Source organism: Amborella trichopoda, chromosome 2 (genome assembly GCF_054954075.1).
Source record: "Amborella trichopoda isolate Santa Cruz 75 chromosome 2, AtrichopodaSantaCruz75HAP2 v2.0, whole genome shotgun sequence".
NCBI classification, from domain to species: Eukaryota; Viridiplantae; Streptophyta; class Magnoliopsida; order Amborellales; family Amborellaceae; genus Amborella; species Amborella trichopoda.
In genome coordinates this window covers 37,203,135-37,224,148 of record NC_142337.1, presented here as the reverse complement: position 1 = coordinate 37,224,148, position 21,014 = coordinate 37,203,135, and the positions used below count along the sequence as shown (strand labels likewise).

The 21,014-nt window shown below is 37.3% G+C and overlaps 1 protein-coding gene across 10 annotated transcripts in view; it reads right to left on the bottom strand.

Annotated features, from left to right (window-relative positions):
• Positions 1–272: 272 nt before the first annotated feature.
• Positions 273–21,014, bottom strand: part of LOC18421467 (neuroblastoma-amplified sequence protein) — a 35,366-nt gene continuing 14,624 nt past the window's right edge. For 9 of the 10 annotated variants that reach the window (XM_006826452.4, XM_020661945.2, XM_020661932.2 and 6 more), the window contains 5 exons: positions 16,905–18,168; positions 6,074–6,433; positions 4,095–5,346; positions 3,165–3,430; positions 273–2,901 (listed from right to left, as the gene is read on the bottom strand). In XM_006826452.4, coding sequence (XP_006826515.2) covers positions 298–2,901; positions 3,165–3,430; positions 4,095–5,346; positions 6,074–6,433; positions 16,905–18,168 — 5,746 coding nt within the window. In that variant the 3' untranslated portion in view covers positions 273–297. The remainder of the gene's footprint in view (positions 2,902–3,164; positions 3,431–4,094; positions 5,347–6,073; positions 6,434–16,904; positions 18,169–21,014) is intronic. The other variant, XM_088860053.1, reaches the window with a different exon arrangement.

Sequence of the window (21,014 nt, the reverse complement as noted above, 5' to 3'; positions counted from 1 at the left end):
AGCATCTCGAAGCAGGCCCTTGAGTTTACCCCAGAATGTGGAAATCGTGTTCCCTATAGAGTTCGACAAGCACAAATCGTCAAGTTTAGATGAATTGTTCGCTTGGGTTTGAATCTGTCCTTCTAAACGTTCCGAGTAATTTAAATAAGCAAGGTCCCAAAATTTTCAAGAAATAAGTTTGAAATACAAAGAAGAATAACCAACAAATTTTTAGGACACTCAAGTGAAATCAATGACAAAAGAGATGAGACAAAATATAAAGGAATAGCAAGTAAAACAGGAAATATATACTCTCTTTCATTTCATATCAGCAGAAAGAGAAGATAAAGCATCTCGAAGCAGGCCCTTGAGTTTACCCCTTAATGTGGAAACCGTGTTCCCTATAGTGTTCGACGAGCACAAATCGTCAAGTTTAGATGAATTGTTCTCTTGGGTTTGAATCTGTCCTTCCAAATACTTACAAAGGCTGGCCTCTGCAACATTGACAAGACAAAGAGAAGGGTGCACATGCATAAATTGCAGCACAAATGCTCCGGCTACTAAATATTGCTTGGCTCTAACAAGCTCCGCAATGAAACAAGGGAAGAGTAGCCCACAGAAAAGGAGGCAGGAATGCTCTTCAGTCCTCTTATTCTTTAACATAGATAACTGACCCTCTTGATAAATACGCGAGAGACTCCCGGTCAAGTAACACATGCACGAAAAAGTGGTGCCATAAGTCAAATCAAGAGCTACAACCGAAAGGATTCCTGATGTGAGCATAATTGTTAATAGCTCGTAGTCCCTGCTTAAGTTGTCAAGCAAGACACTGCCATCTTTGAGCTTGGCCTCAAGCACAGTTAAGCACTGGTACCAAATGGTTTCATAGGGAAGTAGCAGCATAATCTTGATGGCTACGACACAACTGATGCCCAGTAAAAACTGGCTTAATTTATGGGCCTCATCCTCAGCTATCAATATACCTTTTTGCTTGCACACTGAATGATCGAGCAATTTCATTGCCTCTGAAAACTGAGACTGCACAGAGAGCTTCTCAAGGATGACAAACCAGCAAGCATGAAGAGGATTGACACAAACTGATGGTACCCTTTGGCCTAGTCTCTCCAATGGCTCATCATGGAAAGTGTCCCACCCTTCATCCCACTCATCCCCATTCCACCCATCATGGGAATCGGTGGATATTGCACTATCCTTTACATCTATACTTGAACAAGGCAAATCCATAGGTGTAAAGAGCCCTTCCCACTCTTCAAGAAGAGCTTGCAAAGTGTTCATATGTGATGACAAGGCTGAACTGGTAGAGAGGCGCATGAAAATGGAGAAAGCTGAATCCGTTGTCATGAGATCATCTGGGGTTATTTCTACACCAGGCCAGGCAGCTGAAGTTAGATCAGTTGATTTGAGGGCAACCAAAGAAGTTCTTAACCTGCTTGGCACACCACCTTCTTTACGTTGCTCAGAAATATCGATGCCTTCTGAGAATAATGTTTCATCCCACCCTTCCCATGGTTGAAACTTGGATCGTACAACATGTCTTCCAGTGATACATTGCAAGAGCTCCAAAGCATATACACGTGTTTGACTTGGCAGCTGCATATTCTCAGCAAAAGAATTCAGCCTTTCCCACACCATCGATCTCACCTTCTGTAAATTCACGACACAATCACTTACACCAGTGTCTTCCATCTTGCTAAGAGAAGATAACAGATTAGCCAACCGTGTTTGGGAAACTTCACTGCTCCCTAATTCAGAGAAAATTGATTCCATGACATTTAAATAAAAATCATGAAGCTCAAAACCCTGAAGATTAGATTCATACATGAATGAGGAGGTTGGAGCACAAGGGAGTACTTCAAAAAATACTTTGAAGATGGTTGAGAACTCACAGCCAGCATAAACCATGGCTCTGCAATAACCGAATCGGTCAGTTGTCAAAGCACTCAAAAGACCAGTTTTATCAAACAGGGAAACAGTTTCCCACCCACGGTGAGCTGAAATTCTACCCTCTATAACCAAACCACTAAAAGACTTCAAACATTCTGACAAAGTTGCCAAGCAAAATAATATGCAATCTCTTTCCAATTCATTATGAGATGCAATCTCCAATATGTCATCTGCCAAACGAACCCACAAAGTCAGTAGCAAAATGAGACATTCCAGTCCAGTCGATTCAGTTGATAACATCCCAGGGTTAGGAGGAAGGCTCAACTCATAGAACCTTGTCATGATTTCTAACAAATCTCCTTCTGAAATCCCTTCTAAATAAACCCTGCAAGAGTCATACTTGCTCTCAAGCTCACCAATAGTAACCCTAAAATCATCACTGTTAAAGGGATGATCATCTACCACTCCATTATCTATGTCTGAATGTCCTTTCAACAGACTCATAATGTACTGCTTGTAAACTGCCTTCCATGTGATAAGACCCTTGGTTTCTGAAAGGTGTTCATGAATACCAACAAGGTTCTGAACCATTTTTGCCAGAGCCTCCACATTTGTTTGAGAAACATGACTAAGAACTTGTTCATTGAAATGGTCATAAACTAGGTTATCCAATCCAGCTATATTCTTAAAGTTCAAATTTTCGATGAAGGAAACCCTTTGGCATTCTTGTTCAAGGACCTTGCAAAATTGATATAACTCCATTCCACATTTCTGCAAATATTGTAGGCCTGCAGTCTTATTCAGCTGAAGATGGCAGTCAGAGAGAATACTGTAAAGGTAGGCAAGGCGTAGCTTGTTTATCCCATCAATCAGAGGGTATACACTTGTAGATATCATTCTAATAACTCCCTCTGGATCCTTGAGCAGTTCATTCTGGTAATCTGAAATTTCAGCAGCAATATCATCATTTGACCAAACCTCAGACACGAGAGCAGAACCAAGATACGTAAGAAGCACCTGCAGCAAGGAGCAGCAATAAGATGAGAACATACAACGGAAGGGAACATAACTATGGAAAATCAAAGTCAACGGGGCCATCAATGGACCCATTATTAGGGTCATGTCCTTATGAGGTGTTTTACCATTCTCTTCATCAGCATCGGTCATTTCAATGGATGGTAGGAACCCAATGGAAAGGGACAATAACATGGACCATAGAATTATAATTCTAGATAACTCAAGCAGGTATCATCTACAGCGGCTATGGGTAAGAGTAGTACCTCATTCTGCTTGAGGCCATACTCAGCAGCAATCTTAATGGCTTTTTTTAAAACCGGTTTCTTTTCTTGCCTCACGGATTCAACAAAGGAGTAAACAATGCTCTGAATGTAGTTCATGTCTCCAGATAAGAAGCGTGTAGTTTCAACTCCTGGTATTGCTTCTTCCAAAGCTTTTGACCGATCAGCTAATCTCTTCTGCTCTTCTAATTTTGATTTCCACTCTCTCCAAAATGTAGATTGGGCATTATCGATCCCATCCAGCATATCTAGTTGGCATTTGATAACAATTATGGCATAACAGCTTAGATGGAAAAAAAGTAAGAGATGACACTTACAATGGAAAAAGACATGCGTACACACATTCTAACATGTATATGTTTGAAAGCAGGCCAAACATTACATCTCACAAGCAACCAAAAACAGGCGCAAAGACAAGGCAAGGTGTCAGTGACATACACATTCTTTCATTCACTAACCACAGACGCTAAAATGATAATTTTTTCTGGCATGTCTAAATGACCACAATCATGGGAGCATGTAAACATTTGGATGCTTCATTCTTCAGATTAAGTGCACATTCCTAAATCATTAGACAAATTACTAAGGCATTAGAAGTTTTGTAGCACAAAGTCACTATAGTTATTTGAAAATGAAATTCAAATATTCATGTGTCACTTATATCCAATATTACCAGATCTTTCTATCTTGTAATTGATGTTCCTGCACTCACTTAATGCAAAAATATGAGTAACATCCAAATAGATTTTTTAAGTGAAAATCAATAAACAAAATCACATTCGACATCTTACAACAATTCACAGGCTCTCATCGCTTGATTCAATTAAAGATTACCAACATCCATTGCACGGTGAAAACCATAAGCTCAAAATATAGCATGAAGAACATGAATTCTACAGGAAAGTGGATTACCTGAATTGAAAGACATCTGCTTCTCTAGGAATTTATTGATAAGTAGCTGTCTTCTCTGTTCAGGGTCCCCACATTCAAAGCCAAAATTGTGCAAGGAACTATATGTCATCCCCATGTTCATGATGCTGGAAACTTCTTGATACCCGTTTCTTATATGCAGTTGCTCTTCTATAACCGCCACTCCACGGAAGGCATCCAAGAGATTTAACAAATACGAACACCCAAGAATATCATTTTCTCCAGTGTTAGGTGCTAGTATTACTTCTTTTGCATAAGAAGTGATCAGATGATCACTCAGAGCAACATCATTGTTCGCCAGCCAGCACATGATGGTTGCCAGGGCTTGCATTCTTACATTTCGGTTTTGGTTTCCATCAAGATTCATTCTTCCATTATCCGCTCTCTCCATAATGTTTATTTTACTCCCACACAACTCAAGCAACCAAGGTAGTTGCAAAGCAGCGAAGCTAAGAATCTTTCCATTTTCTTTCACTATTGAGTCCCAAGAACACTCACTTTCACATGAAGCAGTTTTTGCAACAGCGGAGAGTAAGCCTCTGATTTTGTCTAGAAACTGCATAATATCAGCATGGGAATCACTCCTGGCAACCAGTTCAGATAAATCTCTGGGCTCAATATTACCTTGGATATTCTGGAAAGGAAAGGACATTAATGACGAGCCTGGAACAGAAAAGTTAGCGGGTTCAGTCCCTGACAACATTACTAATTTCTCACTTTGACTCTGCATGTCTAATTCTTTCCATGCATGCAGAATTTCCCCAACTGATTCATCATCACAATGGCACAATGCAAAACCTAGGAGCTCCTTTCGAGATTTTATATCCACGTCATCAATAGCAAGCCCCCTTCCAATTGCAGCACACAAATCCCACACAGAACCATATCCTTTTCTTGCCAAAGCAAGACAAAGATCAAAAGCCAGCTGAAGATCACCTGCAACTGCAGCCTCTCTTGACACAGCTTCTTCTACTGCTGCTATATCATCTGAAGAATTTAAACCAAAGAGCTTGGCAATTTCTATGAGTTCATCCACATTGAGATAGGCCCCACTTTGACTTGTAATTACCATTCTAATAATCTCCATAGGATCCCTGATCTGCCGAAACTGCATAGGCAGCAGAGTCACTCCTAGATTTGGAAGTTTTATAGTAAGTGCATCAATAATATCAGCTTCAGCCTTCACAGTTTTGCTGTTTGGAAAGAGATTTAAGCACTCCTTGGCCTTCCATATCTTCAAAGACAGCAGGATGTAGCAAATCAGATAAAAATGAACACGACATCCAAAAGAGTTTCACAATAAGCAAATTTGTAACACGTGCATAAACTTGAGTGTATGCCTAACCCTTGGTAAACTCAAACATGTACACCCATGCTTATGACTTTAACCTTCTATTTTTTACTTTTTGGGGATTATTACCTATGCTGCCTGTTCACATTACATGCAAAACAGACAAACAGCAACCGCTAGCAGGTAGCTTTGGAAAAATACATACACAGCCTGATGTTTTTAGCAGGAAATTGACCGCATTAGTAAAAACTCATGATAAAGTTTATAGACACATGAGAAAATGCAAAGAAAACACACATGCATATAGAGACATACATAAAAACAAAGATCCCTGGATACATGCTAAATGCTGCATACACCGCAACATGACTGTCTGCATCAAAACAAGAATTGGTGATGGTTTAAAACAGATGCCAAAAATTTCTAAAACTGAACGGTACATTGCATTTTTTACTAACATGACCATAGAGAATGAGTTACAGAAGCCACACGCTTTCCATAATGAATAAAGGCCAAATCCATGCCCTTTCCTTCAAAACAAACAAGAGAATAATCATCACAGGTCTTATGAGGATATTACTAACAAATTTGCATGTTTTCTTTATGTAATTAAACGTTATAGACCTCCATTCTCCAACCAGAAAACCACAAAGGCCATGTTCATACTCACTTCTGAACAATCAAAACTCGATGCCGAGAAAAGGTATTCTCTAGCTGCTTGAATAACTAGCTTCTCTGCCTTATCTGCTGCCAAAGCATTGCTACCAGTGCCCTTTAGGTAGTTCCTTGCAAGGGAAAACTTCCCTGCTTTTAAAAGGCCTCCACAGAACTCAGTGAGCATGTACTCAACATCCAAAAATGGAAATGCCTTCTCCTGGAGGCACTGCATATCACGCCACATATTTGCCCAATCATTATCGGATCTACCTGGTTGTCGACGCCCAAATTTCGACAGAATAAGTCGAATAAGCTGTTTTATGCCCTTTGCATCTGAATGAGCTTCAAGAAAGTAACGAATTGGCTTAGCCACCTGTGAAAATAGAAAAACATTGTCCATATTAGAGGCAGGCAAAACTCCAACGGAAATACCATAGTTATCAAATAACTCAGCAAATCAAATGAAATCTGATCAAATCAGAACTACAAGCATATGAACGTCCTCAAAGCACGTATTCCTCTAAAGGCCAGAGATATATGGAGTTCAAATAGAAGTTTGGATTAGTTTAGTTTTAAGGAAAACAGCTTGGAAAGGAGATAGCTGCAATCTTGCTACAAGAACCTTGGACAAGTTGCTAGGATTGAGATCCTATAGCAGTCGATGGAATTGTACTCCTTCTGAAGTATCCAGATTCACCAAAGAGTCATAAACAGAGCAACAAGTCATAAGTGCAGTATTGAACAAGTTAAAAATATCTATAACCGTGTTTTAAAAATTTTGCCGAGTTAATATGCCTTGCCACCCTGCTAAGGAGAGTAGTGCTGCCCAAATATGGGGTATGGGCACCTGTACAGTACTCGCCCGAGTATTGTTACTGCAAAAAAATACTCTTTCCGTTTTTTCTGATTCTTTAAATTTTCTGATTTATAGTTAAAAAAAATTAGTTCAACATATTATCTTGCAGTCTTTAATTTCGTTATAGCTAAGGAAGGTGGAACCCAAGGTTGCAGAGGTGGCGACCCGACCTAAACCATAGACAAAGAGTTGCTTGGGTTGAGGCCCCAGTCAACCGTGTATTTTTATGGCCGTAGTTGATTGAAGAGAAGGTCGTGAAGAGAGAGAGAGAGAGAGAGATGGCCAAATAAACTCCTGGTAGATCTCTCTCTCGGCCACATGTCCCATGCTCCCCACCCCAAAAAACAAAATAAATAAATAAACAAACCCAAAAAAAAAAAAACCCCCCTCCTGCCCACCCCTCCCTTCCCCCTGCCCCCCCTCTATGTTAGTTAGAAAATGTTTTTATAAGCATCCCATAGTTGTTGGAAACACCTGAGATTCATAATCATCTTAAGAATCGGAACAGAGGAATCAAGGGCGGCTAGAAGATTCCCATTGTTGGAGCCACCGTCTATACAATGTGTATTGCAAGAATTTAGATTTCTATTTTCTGGGAAAATAATCCAACCCAAATGAAATCCAGATTCCTAGCATTTTAGAATTGCGTACCGACCCAATTGGAATCAAGATTCAAAAACTTGTTAAAATTGAGTTTCAACCTAATCGGAATCAAGACTAATACCTTTATGGAATCATGCAACCAACCACTTGGAACCACAACAGAACAGGAAAGGAGTTTCATGGGACAAAAGGTTCGAGATTCTAGAACATACTTAAGCAAGAATCCCTTAGTGTTGGAATCAATATGCTTAGCCAAGGTTCCCTGAGTATTTAGAATCAAGATCCTCAACGGTCTTAAAGACCTGGATAAGGGTTCACATGATAATAAATTAATGTATTGAATGGCCTTATTGAGGTTGTGGATTGAATAAAGAACGTAAAATACTTGATTTGTAAATAATGAACTTGAAAAGACAACATATTTATTCCAGGTTCTCAGAATTTAGGAATAATGTTACGTACAGTTCGCAGACACCCATAGCGTTCTTAAACACCAATCATAATTAAATAATAATAAATTTGAAATAGAATAATGTTTCAATAGTCCACTAGGGAAGTCGTGTTTGTGATTACAAAACATACAAATATTATTTTATTTATACTTGAAAATCAGATTTTGTTTTTTATATAAATACTTGAAATGAGACTTCATTTGTGTCTTTGTGATGCTCTATGTTGTAATATGTGGGAATCAAATAGAACCCAATAATCTTTCCTATTTCTCTTTAAGAAGTAGTCAGAAAGTTCTAGTAATAGTAGTAAAACAAGTTGTGTAAGAATCCCTAATTTGTTGGGCAAGCTTTCTATGCTTCCCCTACAACATAAAATTTATATACTTCCCTTTATCCAACCGTCCATTTTGAATGGATGGCTAAGATGACCTCAATCACAATGTCACGTCTCTACACCATTTTATTTTTAATTTTTTATACAAATTATTTTGACTCCAAGTTTTGGGCGTCCAATCCTCTCATAAACTCACACTTGCAAAAAATATAAAAAAAAATATTCTAAATAAAATAAAATGACCAAAATACCCCTGAAAATTTCAAAGGATATTGTGATCATATATTTTATCAAAAAATTCTTTTTAACATTTTTTTTAAGTGCGCCCCAATGAGAAGATGACACGTATCAAAATTCATATTCATACAATTTGTAGAAAAAAAAACTAAAAACAAAATACTTTGAGGCGTCGGATCTAAGATCAATGGTGATTGGCTCACTTGATCAAAATTGGATGGCTGGATGGGAAGGGAAGCATATATCTTCAATGTTGTAGGGGAAGTATAGAAACCTTTCCCAATTTATTTTACAACATACTACTTGTTGACGTGACATCCACTTTTTACATAATTACAAAAAATCGAATGGAGATTATATTAAAATGGACGCAAGATTGCAGATTGATTGAATCACAGTTTTGTCCATTTACGAACTACATTATTTGATGTTGTGAAATCTGGATTCTAAAACAATCAAATTGAGATTTAATAAATGTGGAATCGAGATTCTTGACTCTACAAAAATGGGTTCCCAAAAGATTCCTTGATGGAATCGCCAAATCAGGACTCCAAAGTGGAATTGCCACTTGGGTGAGAGATTCTAGTAACTATGAATAATCCATAAATTGCGACACTCTATCACACCAATTGTGTGTCACCTAAGACCAGAATGGGGCCTCTCTTACAATGCAAATAGAAGTGTTGACTAAATTAACTATATCAGATGGCTAGAAGCTCATCTCATAAGAATTTGCTTGGCAATTCTAGCCCTTTCAACGGCTTCCCAAATTCAGTTGGGCGCTTCCCACATAGCTAAATGAGCTGTTTAAGCAAAGAATCCTCCCTCCATTCCTCTTCTTAGACTTTTTTTTTTTAGACCTAAACCCCCTTTTTTTATATTTTGGAGTGAAAAAAAAAAATGCACATTTTTACATTGTTGTAAGATCGATCGGGTAATTCAAAGTCGTAAAAAATCGTTCCAAATGTCATCCTTTTGGTTTGGATTTGATTTTGTAGATTTTAGAAGCCTATTAGAGGGATTTCGAGAACCATTTGAGATCAAGAAACAACTCAAAGGTGGAAGATTGAAGATCGAGGAATCCAGGTTAGTGAAAATACTTTGTATTTGAGAATGCCTTTGTTATTTCCAAATACGGGTTGCACTAGAAGTGGTAATCCAGGCTGGAAATATAGTTATAACCAGAATCCTCTAAATAAAAATTGTATAAGAAGCAATTATTGTGAAAGAGAAACCAAGGGGTGTATAAACCGGTTCAAGAAATATCTTACCGGTATCAGGGGGACGTTCGCGATTAGGGAGGAGATTACAGATTCTATAAATTTAGTAAAAAGGTAAAAAAAAAAAAAAACGAGGCACAACAGCGGAGTTAAGGGCTGGGGTTTGAGTCTTTGATAATGATGATGAGAGCAACTAGTTGTTGGACCTAGAACAGTTAGATCAGGTAACTCCTACCTTTGTTCCCAAGAAGCTCTAGGCGTTGGATGGCCATAACCCCCAGCCACTTCGGCGCCGCTCGACATTTTTGGAATATTGGTTTCGCCATTTTGCTCTATCAAGGACCATACCCTCAATGAGACTATAATTCACCATATCTCTTCACATTACTTCCATCCATATCATTTTGAGCCTTTCACTTGTCCTTTTAGAGCCTTCCACTTAAACCATATCACCCCTTACCCTTTTAGAGCCCTCGACATCTAGCTCATTTCACTTCACAGCGAAATGAGCTAGATTCGTATTTTAGAAACAAACGGATATTACTTTTAGATGTGGACTCAGGCAATATGGCGAAAGGTCATTGGAGGATATTGTATTTTTTATTGTTGGGTGGAGAGATGGAGTCCAAGAATGTTATGCCTACATGGTGGAATCCCTGCTTAGTTTTAATGAATTGTTATTCTTCAGCTTAAAAGAAGTGCACACCAACCTTAGCTGCTTTCCTTTTCTTATATTGATAATTGATATCCATAAAATTTGCTCAGAAAAGGGCGTATCGATCGTTGACCATAAGATACATATTGGAAGATTTATTTGAGCCGATGCAGCCGTAACATTATAACTTGGCACACAGATTGGTCCGAGATTTTTGAAGGTAGATTGTTTCATAGTTTTTGGAAGTGGAAGTGGGAGTGACGGATTACACCTGTCTTATGAATGCATATCTCGCGGACATCAAACGGGTTCGTAGACCTGCTGGCCAAGGACGGAGCCAAGGCCCATATTGAACAATAGGCCATACCACAGTTGGTTTCGGGTCGGCTACAGAACACGCTCATCTTTCTTGGCTTGGAATTTTTTGTGATCTACTCTCCCTACTCTCTTTGTACATTTCCCGAATACTGTGTAAGGGGATAATTTTATAACCCCATTTTTCTCTCTACTTTCTTTTTACATTTCCTGAATACTGTGTAAGGGGATTATTTTATAACCCTATTTCTTTTTACCAGGAGTTCTGTGTACTTAAGGTACTCCTGAATTTACCTTTGCCATTTTGTATCTATCTCTTCTATCAATATAAAAGTTAACAGTTATCAGAAAACAGTGGGAGTGACAGATCATCACATGCTAGAAGACCCTAGGTTAGAAGTGCATTCGGTACAATTGCCTACTAATAAATAAATATTTTAAAAATCTACGAATTTTTTCAAAAATTTAAAAATCAAATAATCGTACAAAAATAGTTAAAATGAGCACAAAATTTGGCAATAACAGATTATTATTTATGAATAAAGTTATGTTAATATTATAATATTTTTATATGTCTTTGAGGTATAGATTATGTAACGATAATCCCACAAAATACAATAAAAATTATGATGAGGCATATTAGGATAAGTGACAACATGACAAGGGATATGATAGTTTATTATTTATTGTTGGTTTTTTTTTCTTTTGACAAGGTTACATAGGAATGGAACTTGAAACATTAGGCTATGAAAACAAAGCCTTGACCGTCTTGACCCAAGCCTGATTCTTTTTTATTCTTTATTGTTAAAATTTGATTTATTTATGATTTTACACTTTATGACCTCCAAAACCATGAGAGAGAGAGAGAGAGTATAATCATAATTATGATCCAAATGAATTTTCTTGTCCTCTTGTTGCCCCTTTGAGCAGCTACGAGAGATCCCTAGAAAGTGAACATCGTGATCCCGAAATTAAAAATCTAGATCCCTTGGAGTTCCCTTTTCTGGAGTGCTAGAGTGAGATCCTAGATTGGGATGAACATCTAGTATGGGGAACGTGCCGCAGTGCCACCCAGTTGCTGAAAAATAGACAAAGGTTCCCACAACATTTTGGATGAGCGCAGGTAAAGAAGCTAGTTTAAAGAGAATAGTATTCGTCTAGCCACATAGAATGTAGGAGCACTTACAACTAAGAGGATAGAGTTAGTGGATACAATAAAACAAAGGAGAGTAAACATAGGTTGTCTACAAGAAACCAAGTGGAAAGGGAAAAAAGCTAAGGAAGTACATAGATATAAACTTTAGAAATGGCGTAGGTATAATAGTAGACAAAGATTTAAAAGATAAAGTAGTTAATGTCAAGAGAGTAGGTGATAGGCTCCTATTAATTAAACTTGTATTAGGGGAACAGATAATTAACATAATTAGTGCTTATGCACTACAAGTAAGACTAGAGGATAAAATTAAGAGACAATTTTGGGAGGACTTGGATGGACTAGTCTAAAACATACAAAATAGAGGGCGGCCCTTTTAGGAGGGGATTTAAATGGTCATGTAAGGAAGTATAGTAGAGGATATGAAAGGGTTGCAAATAGAATTAGATGGGTGAAGTTATTCAAGATTTTACCATGGCCTGCAACCTAACAATAGCAAACACTTACTTTAAACAGAAAGATGAACACTTAATAACCTATAAAAGTTGATCATAAAACCAAATAGACTTCTTTCTAGTTAAGAAGGTAGATTGACCATCATGCAACGATTGTAAGGTTATCCTAGGAGAGAGTTTGACTACGCAACATAGGCCTGTGGTTATGGACGTTTACATAAAGAGATGGAAGAGATGGGATGAAATTAACAGGTGTCCAAGAACTATATTGTGGAATTTAAAAAATGAGAAAATAGTCTTATTTAGGGATAAATTAGTTAAAAAAAGAAAATGGAACTCTGAACATGAAGTCAATATTATACGGAATGAGATGGATGACTGTATTACGAAAGTGACAAAAGAAGTTTTAGGAGAAACTAGAGGGAAAAGAAATTCCGATAAAAAAACTTGGTAGTCGAGTGACGAGGTTTAGAAGGCCACTAGCAAAAAACAATCACGTTATAAATGTTGGCAATGTAATACAAATGATCAAAACTTAAAAGAATATAAAAATGCTAAAGACAAGTGCTAAACAAATACTAAATAAAGCTAAACTTAAGATATATGATAATCTATATAGTAAATTGGGAACAAAGAAATGAGAAAAATATGCCTTCAAATTAGCAAAAATGAAAGAAAAAAAGTGTAGGGATCTAGACCATATTAAATGCATTAAGAGTGAGGATCAAAGGGTCTTGGTGGTGGATGAAGAGGTCAATGGAAGGTAGAGAGTTTATTTACAAAAGTTAGTAAAAGACGAACACAATAGAACACAACAGTAGAAGAAACATTTGGCCTAAATGAGGGCAGAGGTCATACATACATTCATAGGATTAGGATATCGGAAGTGAAATAAGTTTTGAAGAGGATGAAGATAGGAAATGCTTGACCAGAGGTATCCCGATAAAGGTTTGGAAGTACATGGGGGAGATCGGTATTGATTGGCTGACCAAGCTATTCAACAAGGTGTTGAGAACAAAAAAAATACCAGATGAATTAGGGAAAAATATTGTGATACATATTCACATGTACAAATGAGACATAAAATTGTGCGAACTATCAAGGGATCAAACTTTATGAGCCACACTATGAAGTTGTGGGAGGGAGTTCTTGAGCAACGACTAAGGCATGAAACAAATGTATCAAAAAACCAATTCAATTTATGTCAGGAAGGTCAACAATTGATGCTATTTTCCTACTTAAGCAACTGATTGAGAAATTTTGGGCGAAGGGAAAAGACCTCCACATGGTCTTCATTGATTTAAAAAAACATAAGAAAAGTACCTTGAGATTTAATTACGCAAGTGTTGAAAAAGAAGGGAGTCTCGAGATTATACATTGACTTGGTGAAAGATATGTACAAGAGATAGAATTCGAAATGAATATATTCAAGCGAGCTTAGGCATGGATCCACTAGACGATAAAATGAGAAAAAGTAGAATTAAGTGGGCTGGCCATATGTAACACAGACCCAATACAACACCTGTTAGGAGGTGCAAGTTAGTTCAAGTGGAAGGCGCAACTTTGAAAGACGAAGTAGTAGAGAATCAATTTCGATTGAGATCAAAGTGCAGGCTATTAGTTGGGTAAAGATAAAGGAATTTCGAGGTTCATAATATGTGTTTTGGTTTATTAATATATGTGGGTTCATAACAGTCAACGGCATCAAAATATATATATATATATATATATGTCAGTGCTTTAAAATGCAGCCGCATCATGTGGTATGCGGTGGGCACCGCATCTACACAGACCGTATATGCGATTTTGAGTTATGCGCCGCATTAGACCACATCAGAGCCGCATCTGGTCGCATCGTTTTCTGCAAAAAAAAAAATTTCGATTGTGCCCCTTGGGGAGGGGCAAAATGGTCTTTTTGACCATCAAAAATTGGGGGAAACCAATGGTTTAAAAAACGGATCGGTGACCCGGATCGGGCTTCCAAAAAACCGATCCGGATCGGCGAATCGACGATCCGGATCGGGAATCGGGTGAATCGGTCAGAATAAAGCTTAAAAAAAATTCGAAAAAATTATTAAAATTCATTATAAATATTGTTTTTTAGGAATTCAATAAAAAATGAGGGTACTCCATTAAGAATTTTCATGTTTTTGAATGAATATGCGAATATTGATATGTTCTTTCCCTGCATGAACCGCCATTCAGCATTTAATTTAGAGTATTTCGTGCTCATCCCTACACTGTTGCTGTTGGGACTCGATATGTGAATAATATGGCTGGGATAGGGTGGCCTCAGAATCATCATCTCTCTCATTTTCTCTTTGAATAATATGGATTAAAAAAAAAAAATAACAAATTTTCAAAAAAATCGATCATGGATTAAAAAAAAATCACAAATTTTCAAAAAATTCTATCATGGATTACAAAAAAAAATTCGATCATGGATTAAAAAAAAAAATCACAAATTTTCAAAAAATTCAATCATGGATTACATAAAATTCGATCATGGATTACATAAAATTCGATCATGGATTACATAAAATTCGATCATGGATTACAAAAAAAAACAAACAAAAAAAAACAAAAAATTCAATCGTGGATTACAAAAAAAGAAAAAAACAGTTCGATCATGGATTACAAAAAATTCAATCATGGATTACAAAAAACTCTATCATGGGTTACAAAAAAAGCAAAAAACAAAAAATTCAATCATGGATTACAAAAAAAAAAACAAACATTTCGATCATGGATTACAAAAAAAAAACAAACATTTCGATCATGTATTACAAAACATTGGATCACGGATTACAAAAAATTCTATCATGGGTTACAAAAAAAAAAAAAAAACCAAAAAAATCGATCATGGATTACAAGAAAAGAAAACAAACATTTCGATCATGGATTACAAAAAATACTATTATAGGTTACAAAAAACCAAAAAATTTGATCATGGATTACAAAAAAACAAAAACAATTCGATCATGGATTACAAAAAAATCGATCAAGTATTACAAAAAAATCTATCATGGATTACCAAAAAAAAAAAAAAAAAAAAATTCCGTACGAACTTGCCGATTCACTGTTCGGACTCGCCGATTCCGTACAGTGAATCGGCGATTCACTGTACAAAATCGTCCGGTTCTCTCTAGAACCGGACGATTTCCGATTTTTTAGGCGATCCGGTCCCCTTTCACGATTTCCGAGTCGAACCGGGCGAGTCCGGTTCGACTCGGCTTTTTTAAAACGCTGGGGGAAACAGTTTGGGAGGGTATTAAAATCCCTAAACAATCATTTACGGCCACTTTCGTGGGCTTTTTGGAATCAAATCGAGCAAAAAAAAAATTTAGGCAGAAAATTTTTTCATTCAGATCTTGGATTTGGGGATTGTTTGATACTTGGATATTGATTAGAACCTTTCGATTGTTGATTTGGGGAAGTTTAGGTGACTTTGTGACAAGAAATAGAGGGTTTTAGAGGCCGTGAAGAATTTGAGCACTAAAATTGGAGATAGTGGATACAGAATCTTCGACAGCTAATAAGTTTGGAGTTAATCATTAAACTAAAATACCTACTATCACATATATCACCTCCATATTTTTTTCAATGCATTAACTTATTTTTTTAGATTTTTTAGAATTATTTTACATTTATTGACCGCATCGTCACGATGCACCCGCATCCAGGCCGCATCCCGCATTTTAAAACACTAATATATTAGATTTTGTAGAATATTTTTACATTTATTGACCTCATCGTCGCGATGCACCCGCATCCCGCATTTTAAAACACTAATATATGTGTGTGAGTGTGTGTGTGTGTGTGTGTGATGGATTTTAGCAGCCATCAGCAAGCTATTGTTTAGCAGCAAGGAGAATGATCAAAGCAACCATCCAAATGGATTCCAACCCCTAACAATTTGATCAAATTAATTGATATTGGAATTAAGTGTGAACTGTGCAGTGGCTTTCAAGCACATATCAAGGAATTGGCAGACTCACTAGCAAGGGAAGGTTCCTCAAGATCAATGCTATTAGTCATATGATTTGTGCCTACCTGATTTTGTCTTTTCTCAAAATGATATTTTGTTTTCCTTTTCCAATTAGGTTGGGGATTGAGGAATAGCAGTTGGGGTTTAGGGTTTAGGGTTCAGGGTTTAGGGTTTAGGGTTTAGGGTTCGGTATGGGCTCATCCCAATGCAAGAACTATACCTGCAAATCTCATTATACATTATGATACTTAGTATGATAAAAGTTAACAATCAAAAAGACAATTTGCAGGATCCAACCACAAAATGAACTTGAAATAAAACTGTAGAGTAGATTCAAAGCAGTTAATATTCTCAGAAAATATCACATTAGTTAGCAGCTGCTTTATGTAGTAAGGAAGATCTGGCACTAACAAACATGATTAATGCATCTTGCACAGCTAAATGTCACAAAATAAAAAACAAGACTAAATTCATAACAACTACCATGAATTGAGAACTAAGAAAGAAAACACCTAGAGAGCAATAAAAATAAATGTTCAAGGATTCATTATAAAACAGGTGAGACATAAAAAAAACCTGGTAATAAGCCAGAAGCCTGCCAGCTTCTACATGGCCTTCAGCAACTTTAATTCTTTTCTCTAGGTTTTCCACTGATGTATCTACACTTCTTTCAAATTGTTCTCCATCATTTCCAATGGTAGAACTTACATAACCTTCCCCTTTCAGATTTTTGGAAGTGTTTGGGCTCAAAGGTTGGCTACTTCTATCAGACTTTCTGAAAACTCTTCCAAAACTTCTGATCCCATGCCTTGGACTGAAATCCTTGTCAGAAAAGGATGATTTACCTCGTATAGATGTGTGAGGGAGTTTCGATAAGATAGATGCCATTGTATTCCAGCAATCTGTAAGGGTGCATGAATATATGCAATATAGACTTACATCTACAGCTTCTGTTTCATCTGTAAAAATCCCATTTACATGGAAATCCTTACATCCTTCTTCAATAACTTTCAAGCAAACTTCTAATTGATTCTCTAATGCCATCTCCTTCAACCATAAAACCATGAATGACTCAGAATGGTTACAATCCACGGAAGATGATCCACTGTCTCTCATTTCATCTTCAAAGACTTCAACTTTCATCCGAGACCTGTTATGCATGAATGGGATAGCTTTTTCCCGTAATCGTGTAACTAAAGTACCCTCTCGAACTCCCATGATCATCATCCTGAATTTTTCATAGTCAGATAATTGTCGCCAAGCAATAAGGCTCATATCACGATTTTTTTCTTCTGAATAAACATCTGAAAAGACGACCTCACACAGACAAGAGATATCTTTGTGGAGCTCTTTCAACTCCACAATACCCTTGTGACAAGCAAATTCCACCAGAGTAAGGCTATTTTCTAACTGCCCACTCACTAAATCCATGTGTAAGGCCCTATCTCTGTACCACTCGGAAAGCTTCAAAACTGATGGCCAAACAAACCCATCACGGAGCTTTATAATATGCTCAGTGAAAAATTGGACATTACTTTCATTATCCTTTTCCAGGCAATAGCTTTTGATACACGCTACCATTCTTTCACACTCAACCCAATCTTTGTCCCTAAGAGAGATGTTGCTTGGAGGAGACCTTCCAGGTAGGAGCTGACCATAGGTTTGAACTGGAACAGTTTCAGGAATCACAGCTAAGATATCCAAAATGAAAGGAGCCAGAGAATAAGCATGGCGCTTAAAAAAGAGGTTCAGGGCACCAATCTTTCCAGTTTCTGCAAGAGAAACAGCAACTTCATGAAGAGGTAGTGAGCGAAATTTGCCATACCCCTGACGAGAAAACCTGCACAAAATTATACAAGTCTCAAAGAACCAAGAAGAGTTTGAGACCAGGATAACATGGAGACCCCTTATCACAAAAGAGAATACATTTTGCCACGTAATTACAATAATGAATCCATAAAATCTTCATACAATCTGTATCTTATTTGCAAATGCAATAAGATATATATATATATATATAGGAAGATACTACAAAACGCCTATAGGCGAAAATGAACAGTGATTTCACCTACCCTCATCACCATCCAAACTTTATCACACGGTCACAGTTGTCCGATAGTGTTTTAATTTTCATTTTTTTTTTTACTAATCGGAATTATCTGAAATTTGGAGCGTGTGTACATCTAAGTGAGGAACACCTAATAAAATATGAAAAAAATAATTCGCAAAATATAAATTGACCAAAATACCCCCATAAATTTTTGGGGGGATTTTGGTCAATTTATATTTTGCAAAAAAAAAAGTTATATTTTTATTAGGTGCGCCTCTCTAAGATGTATATGCACTCCAAATTTCAAGTAATTTGGATTTGTACAAAAAAAATGAAACTTGAAACACTGCCGGACAACTGTGACCATGCGATGAAGTTTGGATGGTGATGAGGGTAGGTGAAATCACTATTCATTTTCGCCTATAGGTGTTGGGAAGAGTTTTCCATTTAGAAAGATACTACAAAATGCCTATAGGCGAAAATGAACAGTGATTTCGACTACCCTCATCACCGTCCAAAGATTATCGCACGATCACGATTATCCGGTAGTGTTTCATTTTTCATTTTTTTTCTACAAATTGGAATGACCTGAAATTTGGAGCGTGTGTTCATAAAAAATAGTCGAATCTACGAAAAATATCAAAAACATATTTTACATAAAAAAATTGACCAAAATACCCTAGAAAATTTTCAGTGGTATTTTGGTCAAATTGTTTTTGGCGAATTTTTTTTTTTTTTATTAGATGCGCCTCACTAAGATGTACACACGCTCCAAATTTCAGATCATTCCGATTCGTAGAAAAAAAATGAAAAATAAAATACGACCGAAAAATCGTGATCGTGCGATGAACTTTGGACGGTGATGAGGGTAGGCGAAATCACTGTTCATTTTTGCCTATAGCCGTTGGGAAGACTTTTCCTATATATATATATATATATATATATCTGAAAAACTGAAATTCAACACACAATAAGGCAAAGATGACATAAATAATGCTACAAAATTAACTCAAGTATATATCTTTCTATCAGCTATATTAATGTCGAGAAGTTACTATAACGCACTAGAAAGTGTGAATCTAATAAATTCTACAACAATGCTGTTTTTTACTGTTTGCATGTATTTTACAGCATATGACATACCCGTGCTATATTACCATTTGAAACCGGAGGACGGGTATTCATGGATCATCTCATCCCAAAACTCCTTCAAAGGTCGGAGATGGTTCCCAATAAAAGGACGGCCCACAGATCGCAAATGGGTGGGGTTGTCAACCCCATTAGGAATTTGGTGACACACATGCCAGAAATCTGCCAGAAACACAGAAAATGGTGGAATCACCCACAAACGGATGCAATTCCAGCCCAAACTCTGGGGTTCCACGTTTTGTATGATAGAGGACTTCCCGAATAAGAACCGTCGGTTTTGGAGTCAGTTATGACCCAAATCTACCATGGAGTGTGTAATAAAGGGCTATGATTAAAGGTGATGAAAATGGATGCAACCCGACCCCAAATAGAGCCTCAAGATAGTCCTCAATACCCCAAAAATATCCCCCAAGTTTCAGCTCAAAACAATGCTGGACAGGGAAGGTATAGCAGAAACAATCTATGGACCATCTATGGACCAGATATACAGGCAGTGGAGCATAGAAAAGAGACCAAATATACAAAGGAACCCCTAGAAATTGGCCTCTAATGGGCTTAAACCCTCGCACATGAAATCAGGTGACTAGAAAACCTCAACTCCGAAGTTTCATGACATTCCAATGTCACTGGGTCGCGTTTACTAAAGAATTGGGGCTGTAGCATACTATTTGAAAATTAATTTTTGTAGAAAAAATAAGCCCAAAATTCTGCCAAAACAGCGATTTTAGTTATTTTATATGGCTAATTTTTTCAGAACACCGTGGAGATTCGATATGGGGTTCAGACGTGCTGTTCTATACTTCATAAGCTTTCTGACAACGTGCATCTTGGGGGTTATGGAAATGGAGGACTCCCAAACCTTGCTCGTTCGAGTTTGGATGGGAATGCAAATTGATAATCCAACATCAATTCCTAGAAAGTTAGTAATCCACCCATGTTTGGGACCTTTGTTACATAAGGCCATAAGCACCTCATGTTTTAGGAGATTCATTTGTTGAGTTTTGACACTCAGGAATTCTAGAAGAGAAAGCCTGGAGTGAAAGAAACCCTAAGCCTAAGCCCAACACTAGTTAAGTCTCTACACCCAAACCCTAATCCTAGTTAGGCAAAAGCACCCAAATTACCCCTTAGGCAAGCAAAATAAAGAAAAATGTACCCACATTCCAAAGCCCTTGAGTGTAGGATACTAGGTACCCCTCCTCCATGCCCCCAAGAGAAACAACCTAAAAACCTTGGGGGCTACTCGGGGATTGGGAAAAATTCACCCCCCCTTTTGGGAGAAAGTTGGGGCACATTCCGAAAGCCCAGCTCTCGCGAGGCATCGTAGGAGAATACGGGGATCCTCCCAATATCCAAAACATCAGGTTGGCTAAGAGGGTTTGGGACACCAACACAGGACGGTCCGAATCCACAACGAGGTAAGCGTTTGGTCAATTCTACTCATTTACAGTATTTAATGCAAGCTTGATGTTGCTTGTTCGACTGTG